Genomic DNA, 22,167 nt, shown 5'->3' with positions numbered 1-22,167 from the left:
GTAGGCATGTAAACGGGTGCCACAGCGGTTCAGATCATTCCTGGAATTAAGCGCAGTACTAAAATTATGGTCCAGGATGAATGTTTTGCCGAGAATTTCATGAGAACTTCCTCTTATCGCGCCATAAACAGCTCTATAAAGAACATTTTATTAAAACCTGGATGCTCGCGTTCATCCACTGAGTATATCGTTGCAAAAGCAAAACCGTATAAAACACATTTATTTATTTATTTTAAGGAAGCACATGCTATTTGCCTGATGCTGTACAAATAGCCTATAGATATGAAACATATAATCAATTAGAGTTAATAAAGAAACCTGTCAGTGCATTTCAATAAAAGGCAACACATTGATTACCAAAATTTAAATAAATCTTATAGCCTACACACAGGCCGATCATAAGCCTATATCAAATTAAAATGCATTAATACGTTAAAATTTATAAACAATTCTAAATATTATAAAACACACATTTACACATAATAGCCTACATATTGACTAAAAAGCATTGTCTGGACAATATGTAAAACGAGAATCGTTATAGTGAGAGAAATGAGAATGAAATTAAACAAAAGAGTAAAACATCTGTTGCGTTACACTAATGCGAATGTAATGAGCCTAAAATATAACATTTTATTCTAAATATAGCTTAGTAAGCCATTACATTTTTTCTTTCCTCCTTAGTTTAGGATGAAATATGACGCAGACGTGTTCTCATGAGATTAACCAGGCTATATGCTATCTTATATTAGGCTACCCTTCTTTCTTTATTCTTTATTTCGCTCAGGTCACGCGCATCGCCTCTGTCAAGATAACACTGCGCGCGCTGCAGCCAACATCTATTATTAGTCCATCAGTAACAAACACATCTCGCCACAAATAAAAAAGCACAGGCGGCCGTCTAACGTGACTGTAGCTCGGTTCATAAAAAGAACCACAAACAGACATAAAACAACATTTTGTTTTCTTTTCCACCGTTACACAGAAAGTAAACCCATTCGCAGACTGCAGCTGTTTCAAGGTAAGCGCGCAAAACATCGAGTAGCCTATGCCTGATATTTACGACAAAAATAACGGTGAGCTGGATGGAGTAGGTTAAACTGTAATGAAGGGTGTATTGCAGAGTTATTATTCATGTTCAAGAGCTGTCGTGTGTCAGTCAGAGTCAACATGCCCGTGTCGCCAGAGCTTGTGTTTCAGTGGGGTCACCTCTGATATAATGACCATGATAAAGACTCAGTGCTCACAGAACAATGCCAATGAATAAAACTTTTTAAAAATTACTGCCAATAGAAGTTGCTTATTAACTTTGTGAAAGATAAAGTATGTTGGACCACGTGCTTAGAAACTGGAAAACTACTGTACACTGAAAAAAAAATGCTACTCAATTTTTTTAAGGTAAGTGGTTGCAAACAATTTATTTTAGCTACATTTAATGAAATATATATTTAATATACACATATATATATATATATATATATATATATATATATATATATATATGTGTGTGTGTGTGTGTTGAAAGTTAGTCAAATAAATGTGTTTATTTAAATGTAGCTAAAATAAATTGATTGCAACCACTTACCTTAAAAATTCAATGACTCATTTTTTTTTTTTTCAGTGTGATATTGTGAAATATTATTGCAATTTCTAATTGAAACTGTTGTGCTGCTTAATATTTTTATGGAATCTGTGATACTTTTTTCTTTGATTCTTTGATTAATAAAAAGTAAAAAACAAAAAGCATTTACTTAAAATATAAATCTTTTGTAACAATATAAGTTTTTACTATCACTTTTTTAATCAATTTAACACATCCTTGCTGAATACAAGTATTGCTTTCTTTAAAAAAGCAATAAATTATATTTTGAAGTATATTAAAATACAAAACTGTTATTTTAATATAAATATAATGAAATTATTATTATTTGATTAAATATATGCAGCCTTAATGAGCGTAAGAAACGTCTTTAAAAAACATTAAAAATCTTACTGATTACACAAACACACAATTAGACTTTAGAATTGAATTGTGTCAGAAATCAATGATCAATAAGCAATGACAGCTTAAAAGAATGGCAGGCCACATTTTTAGTGTTAATTTGGTCATATGTTTGAGAGCATTGTCTTGAAAACATGCACTTTCTTCCATATTATTATCATTATTATTATTTTTTTATTTAATTATCTCTTGTATAGCAAGATTTTCGAGAAATTGTTTTGATTATCTGATGCAACGTCTTCCTGATAACAGAGCCAACAGTAGCACTTCTTTGCTTAGAAATGCTTAGCTGGTTCAGATAACTGAATGTTTTTACACTTTTAATAGGTTTCCAATGTCTCAGTACAAAACCAGAGGGAAATTGGAGAAAAAGGTGGCAGATAAGTCCATTCATCTCCAGTCTTCTTCTGTGAAAAGCAGACATGCAGGTGAAGAAAGAAGAGAAAAGGCAGCTGGAAGTCACATCACATCCTCAAGTCTAAAAAGAAATGCTAGAGAAAATAAGTCAATCGTCCCTCAAACTCCTCCCACATCAACCCATTCCCTACCCACTTTCAGAAACCCTCCTCCTATAGAGCCTCTCTATGACCCGGAGCTCCGCCCCTTTGTGTTTCCCACACACTGCGATGCTCTCTTCGCCTCACTGCGAGGACTCAAGGAGGAGGGGCTTCTGCTGGACTGCAGTTTAAAACTCCTTGGCAACTCCCACAAGGCTCACCGACTGGTGCTCGCTGCTGTCAGTCAAGCGGCAGGGGCGTGGCTGTCATCTGGAGAGGCGGGGCTCAAGGAATTGGAGCTGGATGGAGATCGGGTGACTCCTGCAGGACTGAAGGCTGTACTGGACTTCAGCTACAGTGGAGAAGTGGACAGAGGAGAAACGGACGAGGTGCTGGAAGCCTGTAGGTGTTTAGGGGCAGAAAGCCTCGAGCGGCTGTGTGTCAGAGATGCTGTGGTCAGCGGGAGTGAAGAGAGGGAAAGAAGCCTGAGGGTCATCCGAACACTGTGGGAGAGAAACGTTGGCTGTGATGTCATCATACAGACAGACTGTGGAGACCGTTTCCCTGGTAACTGTGAGATCTGAAATTCAAGCTAAATATAAATAATATAATTAAATTAAAAGCAATTAAAATTAATACATAATAAACAAAATTAAATATTAATTTTAGTCTTGAGGCCAGATATTCTACCAAAAATAAATAGTGCTGAAAGAATATGAATAAAAAATAGAATTCAGGTAAAGGGGGGCATTAAATTTAGCTCGATTGTGGCTACAGTCAAGCTACTCTTCTGAAAAAGTAGTTAGCTACACTACAAGTTACTATAAAAAAGTAGCTACATTGAAACTACTATTGAAAAACAATGATGTGAAATAACTGAATACTGTAAGCATAAATGAGGAATATTTTAAGCAAAATTTAAAAAATTAAAATGACAATGCAATACAATTATGATGTCAAAGTCTATTGTTTTATTACACACATTATTCAAATATTGTGAAAAAGCAATAATTAGAATGAAAAAATATATATATATTTTACAGGGATGGCACTTAAGAAAAAGAAAAAGAAAAAGAAGAAAAAAAACTCCTGCAAACTTCTGTACAGTACACTTGAGAACAACATATGGAATATCATACGTATACTTCTGATTTATTTCGAAATAAATATTATTTTACTATCTTTACCCAAAATTTTCCATTCCACTCAGCCGGAGGGCGCCCTTGTGCAAAATCTCAAAATGCCTCACAGAAGTAATGTAACTAACACTGATTTGAATAATATTAATGATTTGACTGACTAAACAAAGACCATAAACACACGGCTGCAACAATATACCATTTGTCTGTGTTCTTCAATCCATCTCTGGCATTTTCCTAAGAATATAAGGTGTATTTCTAAAACAGTGCTAATCGAAATAGCATGCAGTATATGCAACATATTGCACTAAGCCAAATCATGATTCAAGTTTTTTTCTATCAATCATGCAGCCCCAAATGAACATACAATTATGTCACTGATAGTTCATATTGTGCTGGGAACTCTTACTTTAGACCATGCTCCAAACTAGAAGAAGGTAATGCACTATTAATATGCCAACTTTTAAGGAATGTTGCTGAAAAAAAAAAAAAAAAGAAAAGTAGTTATAACTACTGGAAAAGCTACATTGTTTTAAAAGTAGCTGAGCTACTGTAAAGCTACTGAAAAATGCTGTACATTAGTAGCGTCGCTACATGTAGCTGCTCCACTGTTTCTAACTTATAAGGTTGCTCACTAAATGTAAATTAATGTTATTGTGACCGTTCAGTTTTGTTTGCTACTACAGTTAGCAGGGAATAAAATGCAAATAATCCTTTTTTTTTGTTTTTTTAGGTTTGTTGTCCTTAAATAAATTCACATTCACTGATTATGTCATAGTTAACCTGCATAATCTATTTTTTTTAGAAAACAAAATAGTGTGCAGTTCAACTTTTCAATTTTATCTGCAACATTTTAATTGTGCATGAAGTAATTTATGTCATACCTATATTTCTCCTTGAATACTCTCTTCTAGCCCATCGCGTCATATTAGCAGCAGGTGCGGACTACTTTCGGGCTCTGCTCTGCGGAAGGTTACGGGAGTCCGGCGAGGGCGTGGTGTTGCTGCGCGGTGTGCAGTCATGGGTGCTGCGCGATCTGCTGGACTTCATTTACTCTGGCCGACTGAACCTGAGCTGCAGGAACGTGTGGGATCTGACAGAAGCTGCTTCACAGTTTCAGCTGCAGGGGGCGCTGGCGCTGTGCCTAAACTTCCTGCAGGATAATATGGATGAAACTTCTTGCCTGGATATTCTGGCCTTGGCTGAAGCCTACAGTCTGGAGGATCTGGGCAGACGGACAGAGGACTATGTTTTAGCCCACTTTCAGAGGGTCGCGGACGGAGAGAAGTTCAAGGACCTGCCCTGCGTCCAGCTGCAGCGCCTGCTGGAGAGAGATGCGCTCAATGCAGACAGTGAGGTAAGCTCTGAAGAACCTCAACCCAAAATGAAATGATATTTACATAATATATATAAAAAAAAGAAATAAAAAAAAAGAAATAAAGTAAAGCTGAAAATAAATTATATTTGTTAGTTTTTAATAAACTAATAAATTAAAACTATTCAGGGAATAATATTTCTGGGAATTAAATCTGCGTAATAAAGTTCAATAAATAATAGGCAGAAACTCAAGGCAAAAATAAATACATTTTCAATAAAATTAAACTAAAAAGTAACTAAAACCAATTCTAGGAATATTATTTGTGGGAATTAATACTGCCTATAAAAGTTCAAGAAATAAAAAGCAGAAGATTAAGCCATAATTAAATTAATTTTAAATAAATTCAACTAATTAAAATAATAATAATAAAAAAAAAAAGTTTGAATTAACATTGCTTATATGCATACAACATTAGGCAGAAACTCAAACCAAAATGAAAAACAATTAAAGAAGTAATATTTGTGGGAATAAATATTGCTTATAAAAGTTCATGAAATGCAAAAACCCAAGCTAAAAATAATTAATTTCAAATAAAATCAAGCAATATTATGGGAATTAATATTGCTTAAAAAAAAGACAACAATTTCAAGCCAGAAATAATGTTTTTAATAAATAAATGAAAACAACAACAACAACAACAACAATAATAATAATAAAACAATATTTTTGGGGAATTAATACTGCTTAGAAAAGTAAACAAAAACCCAAACCACCATATATATATGTGTGTATATACACTATGATTATGAAGTTTACCAGTAGTTACAGTAAATTTGACTAAATGTTTCTGAATGGGCTGGACTCTCTATGAACCAGCTTTTCTCTTTCTGTCTCACCTAGCCTACATCTCTGCATCTTTTTAAGCAATTCTGGAACTTTGATGCAGTTTCCATGTTCCTGTCTCCCTACAATCACTCATTTCAGGAAAAGCATCCACTAACTTAAACAGTACAAATGTAAATGTCAAATGCATTGTTACTTTCTAATGCGGTGAATGGCTGTTAGAAAAAAAAAAAACATGCTTCTGGCTGCATCAGCATGAAAAGAGCAGCAGTTCACCAAGACTCTCTCTCCCGACAGCTGGCCGTGTTCAGAGCTGTGGTGAACTGGGTGGAGGATGATAAAGACCGGAGACTGCCTCATCTCTCACGACTGATGCAGAGCGTTCGGTTCGCTCTCATGAGACCAGAGGAGCTGCAGGAGGTGCAATACAGCACTTCTGCATGGACAGTCACTCACTTTGTTTTCCTTAAAGCTCCATAATGTCCACCACATCTCCTCTAACAGGTGCAGGACTGTAAGCTGATGCTCAGGAGTTCAGGAGGGAAAACAGTGCTGGAAACTGTGAAAAATCTCCTGCATGGTGATCGGAGAACATCGGACTGCAAACCACGAACACCGAACCAGGTACATCAGCACAGACAGCTGCCGTCGCATTAATAAACACAGCAAAAAAATAAATAAAAAATAAAAAGGCAAAACTAGTAATTCTGTCACAATTCTATAGTCTACTCCACATACACAACCAATTCACTTCCCTTATGTTACTTCCTTTTTAAGCTGCCCTTCCTAAAAAAATTTATAATCACTTAAAATTTCTAGGATTGATTATTCTACAAAACAGTAGTTATATATTGTTAATATTATATAGCCTGTTTATTATTATAGTAGTGTTTTAGCTTGATAGTAATTGGGTTTGAATCTACACCAGAATGATTTCAATTTAAACAAATCATTAACTTCAACAGGTTAATGTCAACTGACAAAAATTATATATATATATATATATATATATATATATATATATATATATATATGTATGTATATATGCACCTGCAAGTTCATATAAAATTCTATTTACTAAAAATCAAATCAAAACCAGTTGACTTTATTGTTTATCTTCGCCAATAAACTGTTGCCCAGCAAACTTCTAATTGTGGACAATTATACGCAAAGAATTGTTAATAGTAACATCATGTTATTTTCAAGTTCAAGTTCAAGTTGAGCTTTATTGTCATTCTGCTACATGTGTGGACATATAGTGGAACGAAATGTCGTGTCTCGCAGGACCACGGTGCTACATACTAGTTAGACATAAGATACACATACAGCAATGCAAATATAGGGAAAAAAAAAACAAACACAATAGGGCTATACAACAGTTTAACCATCTGACTATACATATACTATAAATACTATAACTACTATACCTAGTTGACTACACATACACAAACTGAGACTGTACAAGAACTTTACATAAATACTGTACATGAAATAGTGCTAAAGAGATATTTGTACATGAAATTGTGCAGGAAATATATATTTTTTACATTAAATTGTTCAGAAGAGAGATTTTGTGGGAAGCAGCGCATAGTGCAAAAGAGGTAGTAGTGCAATGCTCCAGTAAACATTATTTTGTAGTGCAATATTCAAGTAAACATATATTATCTTATTGAGTCTTTGTTGCAGGGAGTGTTTATAGAAAGTGTCTAGTGTGCATATAGTGGGACGAGTGGGTTACTACAGGTGGTTTGTATAGCCCACTCACCTGTGTGTAGCACACCCAGAATTGCACTTAGGAGAAATTTGTCAATAGTTATTTATAGTTGGGGGGCTGAGGTGTTCATGGTTTCAGAGCGGGGACAGGGAGATTGGAGTTAAGAGCTCTCACAGCCTGGGGAAAGAAGCATCATGATATACAAATTTCATTTTTGTGTTCTTTATTATTATTTTTAGTGCCTCTATTTGTTTTAGTTATTTTAGTATGCATCAGGTTTAAATAAAGATGAGAAATGCTGATTTGGCAACTAGCTGAAATAAAATGAGTTTAACTTTTGTTAGAGTACAACAGGGCTGAAGGCACCTTTGACATCTGAACCACTAGATGGCACTAAAACGTGGCGTAGCACTTTCCAAAACATTCACTTTTCAAGATGCACGTGTATATTTGTCTGGTCTTTGACGCGCAAAGCGCAAAGTTGATTCTGTGCTTACTTGATCTAATATTTTATGTTTTTTAAAATGTTGTAGATTTAAGCAGCAAATGAGAATCACTAAAATTAATGCATATATTTTGAGACAAAGGTCTACTTTATGATTTTCAGTTTTGTTTAAGATAATTAAAGCAACAGTTTTTAAATGACGAAAGAATATGTGAAAGTATGGTATTTGGGGTAAAAGGCGCCCCTGCTGTTGGGGCTAAAGGAGCACAGTAATTAACATGATAATTAACAGATGGCTGACTTTTCCATTTGTTGACATGACATGGTTAGATTCAGATAGTAAATATCATGTATTATGTTGGGTGTCTATATTAGAGATAATCACCATGTTTAGAATGAATCGATCTTATTTAAAAACATGATATTAATCATATCATATAATAAAATATCATTTGTTGTTACAACTGTAAATATATATTAAATTATTATTGGATCTCCTTCAATACTTTCAGGATCTTTATTTATTAAAATGATTTTGTTTCTGTATTTTAAAATATATTTTTATATTAACACATTTTAATGACAGTATGTTTACTGAACTCAACTCAATACTTATACTTTTCAAAATAAGTAGAATATAGTACACATTTTGCTAAAGTGATTATTTTGAACAAGTATTAACTTAGACATCATTTAAAAAAACAAAAAAAAACAAAAAAAAAAACAGTATTTTAGCTGAAGTGTTTGTATCAATACCGTGTGCCCCAGGTGTGGGGTAAAAGGCCCCTCTTGTCATCTCATACATTTATAAGATTTTTAAACAAAATAAACAACTTGAATGATTTATTTTCACACAAAATCTGTTGCTCCATTAATGTTCAATACAATGTATATATTGTTTCTGCAATTAAACATTTTAGGCGCAGTGAACAGCACATTTTTTCTTAAGGTTGGCCTTTAGCCCCGTTGTACCCTATAATTGATTTCAATTAAAGTTTATTTTATTTCAATTAACAAACATATATTTATTTTTATGGTGTACAACTAAAACTGACTTCACTTAGTATTCCTATTCATCAGTGAGTTTCTCTTGAATTTGCGTTAGGTTTTGGTGCTCGTTGGTGGAGATTGTGTGAATGAGAATTTCGAGCGTCGAGAGCCGAACCTGTGCTTGTGGTTCGCCCGGCGCTTCATGCGCGGAGAGGGACTCATCCGAACCATCGAGTGGAGACCTTTAGCGCACCTCCCCGAACCACCACGCTTCCGGCACTGTGTGTGTGTCCTCAACAACTCGCTCTATATCCTCGGAGGCCGGAAGTACTACGGTGCCCTGGACATTCTGAAGACTGCGCTGAGGTGAATCTTTGGATCATCTTGTGTTTGCGCCATAAGAAATAATAATCCTAGTACTGTGCAATAATGGTTCAACTCATGGTTGTTTTGCTCAAATATTATAATCTCCTTATAAACATTCAGATAAGCACAAATTCAGAAAACGTCAACTTGCATGGTTTATTTTACCTCATCAAGCTGCTGATGTACGTCCAGTGTTATATGATAAATTGTGAAAACTGGTACAAGAACCCCAGACAGCAACATAGTGTTGGCCCATAGATGTGGGCCGGATCTGGGCCGACATTGCTTGCTGTCTGGGACTTTTCTCAAAAGTTAAACCAGTGAAGTTCCTAATACCATGTTGTGTTAACGTTTTTCTATTATAACAGCAAACATACTATTCAGAAATCACAACTGTAAGCCAGGTGCAGATGAAAGTTTGAATTTATCACAGTTTATCACTGAGGTTTGCTGGCAGATTGTAGCATAGAAAACAATCACATGAAAGAAAAGAGATAGACTGTATTACACTTTCATTTGAGCAAAATACCGCAGTGAAGATCTCTAAACTCCAATGTACCTGTTTGAAGATTTTTGTTGTTGTTGTTCATATAATTTGCGCTTTTTTCCCCTCAGAGCAGAGAGAGCGCGAGTGTATGGTTGCCAGATTGGGAATACTAAGTAAAACACTAGGCAGAAAAGTTATCCTTGTAAGAGAAAAGCTTTGATTGGGGGGATTTAAACTCTTGACATCTGACAGCCCACAAACACCAAAGCTTGTTGCCAATGCAAGATAAGGCAAATGTCAAACGAAAATGAAATGATTTTTGTATAAATGACCTGCGGGCAAATATTGCACATTATTGCTTAAAGGGATAGTTCACCCAAAAATGAAAATTCTGTCATTAATTACTCACCCTCATGTTGTTCCAAACCTGTAAGACCTCGTTCATCTTCGGAACACAATTTAAGATATTTTTGATGAAATCCGAGAGCTCTCCGACCCTCCATAGACAGCAAGGATCCCAACATGATCAGGCTCAGAAACAGCAAGGACATCGTTAAAATAATCCATGTGACATCAGGGGTTCAACCGTAATTTTACGAAGCTACGAGAATACTTTTTGTGCACAAAGAAAATAAAAACAACGATTTTATTCAACAATTTGTCTCCTCCGCGTCACTCTATAGAGTATCCACTGATAGTAAACAACGTATGCTGTTCTGTGTCAGCTGCACCACGCAGATACCAATGTCCTTGCTACGTTTCTGGACCTTGATTATGGTAAGTACATTGCTGTCTATGGGAGAGTCAGAGAGCTCTCAGAATTCATCAAAACTATCTTAATTTGTGCTCCGAAGATGAACGAAGGTCTTACGGGTTTGGAACAACATGAGGGTGACTTATAAATTAATTTTCAGAGAGAATGAATTGAGAATTGAGAGAATGAATTTTCATTTTTGGGTGAACTATCCCTTTAATCGACAGAATTAGAAATCATCTATTGCTGTGTGTCCTTGTGCAGATTTGATCCTGCTCAGGGCACATGGGAACGTCTTCCTGACATGTCCAGACCCAGGGATTACTTCGCCGCTGTGTGTCACAGAGGGAAGGTGTTTGTCTTGGGCGGAAACTGTGATGATGTGAACTGTCTGGACTCAGTGGAGTGTTACACGCCTGAGGACAACACCTGGAGGTCAAGCCTATTGTCTTTACATATGCGCACAGAGCATACCATTACAGATAAATTACAGGTGTTTAGATTGAATATAAATTAGCTTGTATGTTTTCCATATGAGGGATCCAAAAAGTATTTTGGTACTTATAGATGCATGAATTCGATCAAATAAATCAGTGCTTTTCAACCATGTTCCCCAACACTGCATGTTTTGAATGTCTCTTTCACACCGTTTTCAGGTCTTGGAGTCTCTACCTGAATCAGGTGTGTTTGATTAAGGAGACACACAAAATGTGCAGTGTTGGTGGGGGCTCCAGGAACAGGGTTGAAAACGCCTGGTATGAACAGCAAAATATCAATGCATGTGTCTGTGTCTGCATGTTCAAATCCTGCAAGATATTTTCTCTTGACTAACCTCACAATTCTTCATCATGTTGGAAGTCTCACAGTTTTTCTCCAACCCTAATCAAACGCACCTGATCCAGCTAATCAAGCTCTTCAGGATCACTAGAAACTTCCAAGCAGGTGTGAGTTGGAGCTGGTTGGAGCCAAGAGTATAGTGAAACTCTGTAGTACGTTCCATTGCAACAGCGGCGCCCAGCAGCAGCTCTGCGCTTCCGCCATTCTGGGGTGAAAGTGACTCGGCACTCCACTAGATTCTAGCTGTCGCTATGACAAATATCAGCTGCTTTGTTTAAAAACCCATGCATTAAAGCTGAAATACAGCCTGAACGATGACAGCAATAATGTACAATCACTAGACTAGTGATCATCAAATCCTTTTAACAGTTTATTTTACAGACTTTTGCTCTCTAGAAACCATGTCAGTTTCGGTTGAAAATATTTTAAGTTCAAGTGTTACCATTATAAAGACTGAATTAATACCAACATATGAAATTAAATTAATGACAGAAAAATTAGGAATGTTGGACAATAAATATATAACAGGAATATAACAGCTTGACTGTAAACTGTTTTTGCAGTATTGTCTTATATTAATGTCCATTAAAGGAAGACTGTAAAAAAAAAAATTTAAAAAATCTTATGTAAAAAAACAAAAACAAACAAAAAACACACATGTACAGCCACATTCTCCAAAATTGTTTAATTATAACAGACACAGCAATGCATCATGTTCTAGATCATCATGTTTGTAGTGTGTTCCAGGGGACTAAAACATACATATTTCAGACCTAGTGGAGTAATAGTAAATAATAATGTAGTAAGTAATTGTAAATGTGTAAAGTTGCATAAGCTCATTATAACTTAGTGTCATCCATATAAATCATTATTATGTTTTCTATGGCTAGGACCTGCAGTTCCTAAAAGGATTTACGTTTACGACTAAAAACAGTTAAAGTTAGCAGGAGGTGCATAAGACAGCGCTATGTCCCACTTCAAAACACACAATATGTTTACACTTTTGTCAATAATTATCTGTCAGGGTCTTTGAGAAAACGATGAAAGGCAGAATTTTTACGGTCACACAGATAGTTTTTGCAGTGGATTGGCCAACAATGCGTTCTTTCATTCCACTTTAACCTCTCTTTCGTTGTTATTCTTTCTATGTATCTGTGCCGTTGTCCAGTTGGAATTTTCACCCCAAAATGGCTACCTAAGTGCCACCTAGTGGCTGTTACCTGAAAAGCATCAGCGTTTCGCCTCTTGGTCTTCTATCCTCTTTGTTGGAGCTAAAATCTGCAGAGCTGTGACCCTCCAGGAATTGAGTTTGAGACCTCTGATTTAAAGGAAACAAACAGATTTAATTAGATGTAATAAACAGATTTAAGGGAATTAAAAATGTCAAAAGACCAGATGGCAGACATGTAGTACTTCGATTCTAGACCAAAATTACAGTAACAATAAATCACATACTCTCTGAATAACAACATTAGCAAATGAAATGGTCATCACTGATATTCGAACGACCTGCTAAATGTCAGTTAATAGCTTCAGAGGAGATCGCTAAAATAAACACTTCAAAGTTTACTACACAGATTGAAATTAAATGGTACCTTGTGCCCTTCATCAGCTAAGAGGTAGAGAGAAACATTTTAAACATACATTTTCACAGGGGATTTAAAGGGGTGGTTGACTGTTTTTTTTTTTTTTCTAGGCTTGATTGTGTTTATGGGGTGCAGTCTAACATGTGTTAATGTTTCGTTTGTTAAAAAACACATTATTTTAAACATAATTTACCTTTCTTCCACACCGCTCTGTCCCTTCTCCTCTAAACGCGCTGATCATTTCCTGCTTTTATGAAGCCCCTCCCTCAGAAATACACGATGAGCTCTGATTGGTTAGCTGGCCCAGTGTGTTGTGATTGGCTAAAGACACTCTAGAGCGCGTCTGAACGTCCCGCCCCTCAGCTCAGTGGCACAATGGCGTTGTCTATATCGCTTATCCCGACTGAGACGCAGAGGATATTAGTGAAGAGGATCGCACAGAACCTGTGCAAGCACGGCTTTTAATGGTAGGCCTAAGTTTTTTGTTTGTTGTTGTCTCATACGTTTAGATACGCTGTTATTTGTAAATGCTATTGCTTCTGTTAGCTTTTAATATACGGTTTTATTCTGATTAAAGCTTTAATACAGTACGACATCTGCACAAGCATCCATTTATAACGCTTCTCATAGCTACAGTGTGTAAAAATAAGTGTATTCACTGAGCTGATGATCTGAATGAGAGAGAGAGAGAAAGATAAAGACAGAGAGAGATGCAGAGCAGAGCGTGTGCAGAGCAGGGTGATGCGAGTAACAATATTAAGAACCGCTGCTAGAACATTGGTTTTGAAACTTGTGAATCCATTAGAATCGTTAGAAGACACAATCACGATTCATATATGAAGAGATTTTTACCCCTAGTTTTCTCTTCCTCTTCTCTAAAGCAGCGCAGCATGGCCTCGACCCCTTTGCTGCGTGTTCCCGTTTTTATGTAAAAATTCTGGGTTCTTGACGTAACGGACCCGGGAAGTAACTCGCTGTAGTCCCTTACCAGTCGTTTTTGTAGGCATTAAACTGCTAGAATTTTAAAAGACGATGTCTCCGTTTGCATTGAACTTTCAGTTTCGTAACTTTGCAGATATTATTTATGCTCAAACAGTAACATTACACACTAACTAACGCTAAAAAAGTTAAATCGCAATCAACCCCCTTAATGGTAATTTACAGTTGATATTGTGACGTTGTTTCACCGTTGAAATTGCAATGTTGTGCGCTGGAATTTACTCTTGCCTTCTGTGAAAAGTAAAGTCCGTCTTCTTTGATTTTACTGCTTCATTCTGACAGGTGAGGAAGACTATCCTAAAAATTACCTTTATTTAACCAGGAAAAGACTCCCTGAGATTAAAATCTCTTTTCCACGAGTGTCCTGGCCAAGATAGGCAGCCAAGTTTGTATATACAAATGTAAGGGAAACAGGTCAATTTGGCTCAAAGGCAATTATTTTTTGATTTTATTGGGAATTTGGACAGAATCACTGTTTTACGGCTGATCAACTGAATCGGCCAGCGATTCACTGTACAACATCAACTCTGCATGGATATTAATATCCAAAATATAGTGAAAACTCTATAAGCACAGTAACAAGATCGGCAGTTTATTTAAGACATTAACTTGTAAGCACAAAACACAAGATACTTCTCCTTTCAATATAAATAAGGCTTTATTGGATAAATATAAGATTATATAAACTAGTCTAACACATGAACACACACATTCACACAAGTTGCAGAAAGAGAGAAAGTGAGGAAAGAATGAGTTTGAGAGAGTGAAAATGTGAAATCCCCAGTTTATAGAAATGTGCGCAATTGCTTAGACCTGAACAACCATCAATCATTTCATTAACCCTCGCATTGAGTTCCTCAGTGAGGCTAAAATTTATATTGAATGCACCAGTTCAGCTAGAATCTGGAGGTAATTGTGTTGCATGTTTAGGGGGTTCCCTTGTTGTCATCATTGCAGAAAGGGATTTCCCAAGGTTGCTGATTGGCTGGAAGTTCAGTAGTCGTTGAAGTGATGTTTTGGGAAGCCAATGGTTGGGCGTTGGCTGAAGATGCAGAGTTGTGGGCTGGTTGAAGTTTTGAGGTGGTCACAGACGCGAGGTGAACTCGGAGACACGGCATTGCGGCAAAACTTAACTCAGAACACGAAACTTTCAACGGAAAAGAAAATAAACTAAAGTAAAAGAATAAAAGGATGTAATGAGACTAGATGGTTTTTCTTCTCATCAAGGTTAAGTAGCAGCGGGCGTGCAGGCTGAAGCACTCTGGAACGGCGCTCGAAGAATGCAAAAAGTGAAGGCAAAAGGCATGGCTAAGAGCCCTAATGCAAAATCAATGACTAAAAGCCAAATTTTGTTGGTGTCCTGAGTTTTTAAACCGGGCTGTTGGACACATCCCAAATGGTGTCTTGACCAATTACACAATCTTAGCTGTGTTACTTTGTTTCTCCTCCCAATACATAAATCGACATGTTATCTTATCAGTCACATGGTCCGAATTTTCCCGCTCTTGCAGAGTATAATTTAGACATGATTTCTATAACAAGAATATAGCCTAATACATTTTACAATGTATTGATTGATAGAAACATTTAAAGCATGAATTTTCAAACTCATACATACCCAACATTAATATAATCCCATAAACTATTCAATAGTTATTCAAAATACATACACAATGAGTGATTAGAACCTGATAGTCAAATGTTTTGGCTACATGGAGTTAAGCAATGGACTGATATTCATAATTTTACATATCATTTTACATCTGTAAAAGACAGTCTCTCTGTCGTTCTGTGAACATGAGGATGAGCTTTGTGAGGAACAAAAGGTCAAAAGGTCTAGAAGGAGCCTGGTCTTTGTCCTGGGTGGGTGAAACCAATCCGAGGAAGTCTTTAGCTCGTGATTTCTATCGCGGATTTACATATGATGGTCATGCTGTGCATCTCTTTGACCATTAATCTTGGTTACTTGCCCCAAAATTGACACTCCTTCACGAGTTGGAATTGTCAGTAATATAATTCCTTACATTTATATAGCGCTTTTCTAGGCACTCAAAGCGCTTTACATTGTGAGGGGGGGGGGCTCTCCTCATCCACCACCAGTGTGCAGCATCCACCTGGATGATGGGACGGCAGCCATAGTGCGCCAGAAAGCCCACCACACACCAGCTTATTGGTGGAGAGGAGACAGAGTGAAGAAGCCAATCAGTAAGTGTTCATGTATCCCGACGAGAGCAGACTCAACTAGAAAATGGGCATCCGATGTTGCTGACTGACGTTATCAAGTACGCTGCTGTTTGCAGAAAAATAAATAAATAAATAAGGAAAAAAATATATAAAAATAGATAGATAGATATATAATTTGATTGAGAACATAATGAATCATTTCCAAATGAAGTTCTTTGTATGAGACAACAGAGATAAAATGGCAAATGACCCAAAATTGCCTTATATATCAACAGATGGCAATGCTTTTTTCCCCGAATACTCAAAGAAAGCCATGCAACTCTTTTTTATAACTTACAATGATGAGTTGAAAATTTCAACCTGGTCTCATAAAAATACGTACCTCTTCGCACTTTTTGTGCGACACCGTTTTACGTACCTTGCTGCACGTTTCGCCGCAGTTTCAAATAGAAATGTCCACTGAGTGGCGCTAAAACACAGGTTCAATATGTGAACCCTGGCACGTTTTTATTACGTAGATATTGGTACGTATTGCTGTTTTTTTATTACGTTGCTTCAGATACGTATTGTGGTGGTTCAGAATTCAAATATCCGGGGACTGTCGCTAAAGGTTAATGCTCTATCGTGTTGGAAATATGCCCTACACCAAATCCATCCCTAAACCTACCCGATAGTGTTAACAAATGCAAAACTGATATAAAAATTAATTTTTTTAGATGATGCAACTGTGCCATTTGAACTTCCTTCCACGCAGATTTTAACTGCTTTGTCGAACCGGTGCTTCTTGTCTCCTAAGTCCGTCTCCGTACTCCGTGAACCACCGAACAAACTTGTCATCTATGAAAACCCATAGATATGAAGCTGGATGTGTGCGATGCTAACGTTCAAAAGCATCAGTTTTCAAATCTCCCAGCATATTAATATTGTTTTGAAGTCATAGCATGTTATTCTTCAAGTAATTGTGCGAAAATTATGCTTTATTAATCGCAACTCTGTAAATTTGTGTGAAAGTGTTCATTTATTTTGGAAACTGCAGTGATATGTACTTATTGTACGTATTTCATGTCACGCTAAAAAGTGCACCCAGGTACGTAAATGCCATGTGACCAGGTAGGAAAATTTACAATCAGTTATAAATCTCAGAGCACTATGGTACAAAGCATCCAAGGAGGAGAGAAACCTTCCTGAAACATTCGTAAATATAGGAGTAAATTTCGAGTCATTTCCGCGTGAAACGAACCTTCCCGAAAACTCTCCTCCGGATTCACAAATGCTTCGTAAACATCCGATTTGATAGTTTAACATGTGTATGTTAATGAATTCTAATCAATCGTAAATAGGGCGCTCATGCGCGCTCATTCACAATTAGCATAATCCCGCCTATGACTACAGCTGCGCAAATTTCGTGTCCAGGAATGCAGTGGAATATTCTGGTCTACTTTCTCATGTTTGGCTCCAGTATATTGCATAAATGCCAAAAATAGTCTAATAGGCCATATGGCTAACAATAAATATTCAAAAACGTGTGTCCACCAAAGCGTTTTTACCCACCTGAAAAATGTCAGGTGCTCTTCTGAAATTAGCCAGCTCGTGGCGCTTGAAAACGCTTTGGTGGCACAGCGTTTTTCCCATAAACTGTAAAAAAAAAAAAAAAAGGTTCCCCTTCTAGGGAACTCCATGTTGCGCCCCCTAGGGGTCACTATGGGGAATGCAGTCTGCATGACCGGTGTCTGAAGCACGTGTGAAACCACGCCAATCTGTTGGCCCACCTGGCCCATGACGTCATAGACGTAAGTATAAAAGGGCACCTGCCGAGTACGTCATCCTCTTTGCTGTCTTCAGGAGCCGTCTGTTTGGAGTGCAATGTGTTACCATGTCTGTCAACCCAGGTGAGCGTTTCAAGAAGTACGTGCCTCCGTGTCCTAGGTTTTTGACACCTGAGCACACGCACGACTTGTACGTTATGTGCCTGGGGGAGGAGCACATGCGTCCTGTGCTTGTGGGCACCGAATGTAAGCATTGTGAATCATTTCCAATGCGTAAGCTCCAATCACGTTTGTCCCTTTTTTCGGGGGGTCTGCACCTCTCGGGTCGGGTCCTGCTGCTGCTGAGGCACAGTGGAAACTCAGCTCGTGGGAATCGCAGGTTGAGCTCACGGAAAAGTTTGAGAAAGGCATAGCTCTTTCAAAGACTTCTGCCGCGAATTAGCGCGCTGCGGGATCCAGACGCTCTGTCATTGGAATCATCCGATCCTGAGCGCTGCTGGGCTCTTCTTCTCATAGTGACGAAGATGAAGAGGTTGATGTGGTTGGTGACGGCTTGGTTGGATTGCGTTCCCCATAGTGGGGTTCCCTAGAAGGGGAATGTCTTGGGTTACGCATGTAACCATGGTTCTCCGAGAGGGAACAAGACACTGCGCCCCCTTGCCATGCCTTCGGCCAGCAACGCATCTCATTTTGAAGAATTTTACTGCAGTAATTAATTTACCAGTAATATTAACTTCTATATTGTTGTTCAGTTGTTGTACAAGTAGGATGATTGGACGGCTGGCTAAAAAGTTAAAAGCTAAAAGCCAAAGCTAAACAGCTTATCAACACTAAGCTACAAAAAATAAATAAACAAATAAAAAATTAAAAAAATGAGCAAACGAACTTATAAAATATTATAATGGCAGCACATCAAAATTCAGTGTCATCAGTTTGCCAAAAAGAACACAGAACGTCTTACGCACCATTTACACGTGGTAGGGAGCAGGTGTAAATTTCTTTCGTACCAGCTAATGCTTTGAAAATCCGAACATTTTCATGAATCCGAACATTTACATCAGAACAGCTTTACAAACAATTTACACAAAAATTTGTTCTGTTCATGTTTCACGAAAGAGGCCCTTTGTACTCTGACACTCAGAAGCAGGGCTGGACTGGGACAAAAAAATCGGCCTTGGCATGTTTTGGTCCTGGTGGCCCACCATCATATATATATATATATATATATATATATATATATACATACATACATACATACATACATACATACATACGCTGCCATTCAAAAGATTTTGAACAGTAAGATTTTTCTTTTTTTTTTTTTGAAAGAAGTCTCTTCTGCTAACCAAGTCTGCATTTATTTGATACAAAATACAGCAAAAACAGTAATATTGTGAAATATTTTTACTATTTAAAATAACTGCTTTCTATTTGAATATATTTTAAAATGTAATTTATTTCTGTGATCAAAGATGAATTTTCAGCATCATTACTTCAGTCACATGATCGTTCAGAAATCATTCAAATATTCTGATTTACTGCTCAAAATACATTTATTATTATTATTATTATTATGTTGAAAACAGCTGAGTATAATTTTTTTTCAGGTTTCTTTAACAGCATTTATCTGAAATAGAAATCTTTTGTAACATTATAAATGTCTTTATCGTCATTTTTGATCAATTTAAAGCATCCTTGCTAAATAAAAATATTAATTTCCATAATTTCTTTCCCAAAAAACAAAACAAAAACTATACTGACTCCAATCTTTTGAATGGTGCATTGTATAATGTTACAAAAGCTTTTTTTTTTTTATTTCAGATAAATGTTGATCTTTGGATCTTTCTATTCATCAAAGAATCCATTAATAATAATAAATATATCTTGTGCAGCAAATCAGCATATTAGAATGATTTCTGAAGGATCATGTGACACTGAAGACTGGAGTAATGATGCTGAAAATACAGCTTTGATCACATGAATAAATTACATTTTAAAATATATTCAAATAGAAAGCAGTTATTTTAAATAGTAAAAATATTTCACAATATTACTGCTTTTGCTGTATTTTGAATAAAATAAATGCAGGCTTGGTGAGCAGAAGAGAATTCTTTAAAAAAACATTCAACATCTTACTGTTCAATAACTTTTGACTGCTAGTGTAGATATGTATCATTGCAACTAGTTGTTCTGGATAATAAAAAACCGTCAGGTTTGACAATATCGTGTCTTTTCGAATTGAAATCTATTTTTATTCGCATTGGCTCATGGAAACCTCTATGAACACACTTGACATGACTTGGCCAAAAAATCGCGGTGGACGAATTTACGTTTTATTAAGAAGTGTTTGCGTATGCACTAATGGCGCGCGCACACAGGACAGATGCCTGCCTCCGGTGCGAGTCCCTATCAAGCACTTTACCGATTCATCTGCTCTCCTCTCCTCCTCCTCCTGGCTCTTTACACCGCATCACTCACCGCAGAGCAAGCCTGTTCTTGATAAAGCTGCTGTGAAAACGTGGGAAAAGCCGACGAGGAAGAAGTTGGGGTGAAGCGATCTTTATATAGGCGGAACACTGCATGGCTCCGTCTATAGCGCATTGTGATTGGGTGGTTTACGCTGTCAATACAGGAGACAAACCAATGGGTCACTGGCTGCTCGTAGTCCCTGCGTGATGGTCCTTGGCAAGAAAATAAATAAAAAAAATTCTGTCGGCCCCTTCAGTGCATCGGCCCACCGGGAAAATGCCCGGTATGCCCGATTACCAGTCCAGCCCTGCTCAGAAGTTTGAAGGACAATAGAGTTCTCTGAAGAAGTTCTATAATTTGAAAATAACATGCATTTTGTAGCTTTTAATCTTTTTAACTATACGTTTTGACATTCTATCAACAAAATAAGCAGTTCAAGCCATGGTCATTACATATTAAACCTGGAATGTGTCTTTTCCTCCTGCTGCGATCACAGGTTGTGTCATCCTCTGGACGCTGCTCTCTGCGGTCACGCCGCGGCCGTGTTGAACGGAGAGATGTTTGTGTCGGGCGGTTGTGACTCTCATCTGCGCTGCTGTCCGTGTCTGTGGATCTACGACCCGGTGCACGGCTGCTCAAAACGCGCACCTATGACAGCAGGAGCGGGACGGGCAGGTCATGTAATGCTGGTTTCGGGACACCGATTGGTCGTGGCCGGGGGGTTGCAGCCAATGTGGGCGGGGTTTGGAGACCAGCTGCAGTGCGAGTCGTATGATCCCGTTCATGACTCCTGGACGTCTTTCCCCATGCTGCCCCGACCGCACCTCTCACCCGCAGCGGCCGCTCTTGACGGTCAGCTGTATGTTTTGGGAGGGTCTTCGGCCGATTCTGCCCGTGACACACCGTGGGTGCACCGTTATGACCCACAGGCAAAGTGCTGGGACAAACTGGGAGCAATGCCGCGACCTTACGCGGATCTCGCCGCATGCGCTTTACAGCTGCCTGTCGGTCTGAAGAGCTGAAAGAGCGGTTGAAATGTAATTTTTGTGAATATTTATTTGTTTATTCAAATACTATGACTTCCTGGGACTGTTATGTCACTTGCACAAAATTCAGGGTGAACAAAATAATATGCTAAATATTACTGACCAGCTGACAGGTGCAAACTACCAACAACTGCCTATTACATTAACTTCATATAACAATAAATATCATGAGGCAGGTAGAGCTGGACAAAAACAAAATGACTAGAACTGTAGGAAAATGACATATCACCACTGATTGGCTGATGCAAATTCTTAAAAAGTAAAGGAAAATTCTGCAGCAGAGGTGCATTAAATTCAACAGTTGTCATAACAGAGTGTATATTTCATTATCTATGAATTCAAAATTCCATTCATTCTCTATATTTAGATTAGTTTCCTGCTCTTGTAATTCATAGCCTATGTAAATACATTTACACAATATTCACCTTTTTTGTGCTATATTCTGTAGCTTCTGCTGTTCTTGCAGTGTAAAAATGGTATAAGTGAATGTGGATGTGAATTTTAGTATTAAAAAAAGGAACCTTTTTATCTGGTTTGACCCCTTGTCTAGTCAGTCATTGCAGCGCTGGGGGTCCTTATATGCATGTTGATCAGTGTAAAAAAAAAAAAAAAACGAGAGAAAAAGATTAAAGAGAAAGAGGTTAAAGTAGCTTTTCAAGCATGATTTGTAACTCCAGTGAATGCAATTTTGTTATATAAATTGAAATTATATGAAGAGAGAACAA

The 22,167-nt window shown here is 37.3% G+C and overlaps 1 protein-coding gene across 3 annotated transcripts; it reads left to right on the top strand.

Annotated features, from left to right (window-relative positions):
• Positions 1–838: 838 nt before the first annotated feature.
• LOC131544437 (kelch-like protein 33) lies at positions 839–22,060 on the top strand. 3 transcript variants are annotated; one of them, XM_058782624.1, is made up of 9 exons: positions 839–1,021; positions 2,330–3,066; positions 4,553–4,995; positions 6,097–6,219; positions 6,304–6,423; positions 9,064–9,314; positions 10,820–10,990; positions 11,212–11,310; positions 20,893–22,060. In XM_058782624.1, exons 2-9 carry the CDS (start codon positions 2,337–2,339, stop codon positions 21,416–21,418), a joined length of 2,463 nt encoding a protein of 820 aa, XP_058638607.1. In that variant the 5' UTR covers positions 839–1,021; positions 2,330–2,336; the 3' UTR covers positions 21,419–22,060. The 3 variants fall into 3 exon arrangements, with proteins under 3 accessions (XP_058638607.1, XP_058638608.1, XP_058638609.1); XM_058782625.1 differs by lacking the exon at positions 11,212–11,310 and having other exon boundaries at positions 840–1,021; positions 20,893–22,055; XM_058782626.1 differs by lacking the exons at positions 10,820–10,990; positions 11,212–11,310 and having other exon boundaries at positions 840–1,021; positions 20,893–22,055.
• The last annotated feature ends 107 nt before the right edge of the window (positions 22,061–22,167 follow it).

This window comes from Onychostoma macrolepis, chromosome 07 (genome assembly GCF_012432095.1).
Source record: "Onychostoma macrolepis isolate SWU-2019 chromosome 07, ASM1243209v1, whole genome shotgun sequence".
Classification (NCBI taxonomy): Eukaryota; Metazoa; Chordata; class Actinopteri; order Cypriniformes; family Cyprinidae; genus Onychostoma; species Onychostoma macrolepis.
Note: the sequence above shows the minus strand (reverse complement) of the source record. Positions and strands in the feature narration are given on the sequence as shown.

What these genes read in the sequence shown, in the direction of transcription:
- LOC131544437 (XM_058782624.1), top strand. Translation starts at nt 2,337, where the DNA reads ATGTCTCAGTACAAAACCAGAGGGAAATTGGAGAAAAAGGTGGCAGAT. An exon ending in CGCTCAATGCAGACAGTGAG is followed by an intron (nt 4,996 to 6,096) that starts GTAAGCTCTGAA and finishes CTCTCCCGACAG; the next exon opens with CTGGCCGTGTTCAGAGCTGT. An exon ending in CCTGAGGACAACACCTGGAG is followed by an intron (nt 10,991 to 11,211) that starts GTCAAGCCTATT and finishes CACCGTTTTCAG; the next exon opens with GTCTTGGAGTCTCTACCTGA.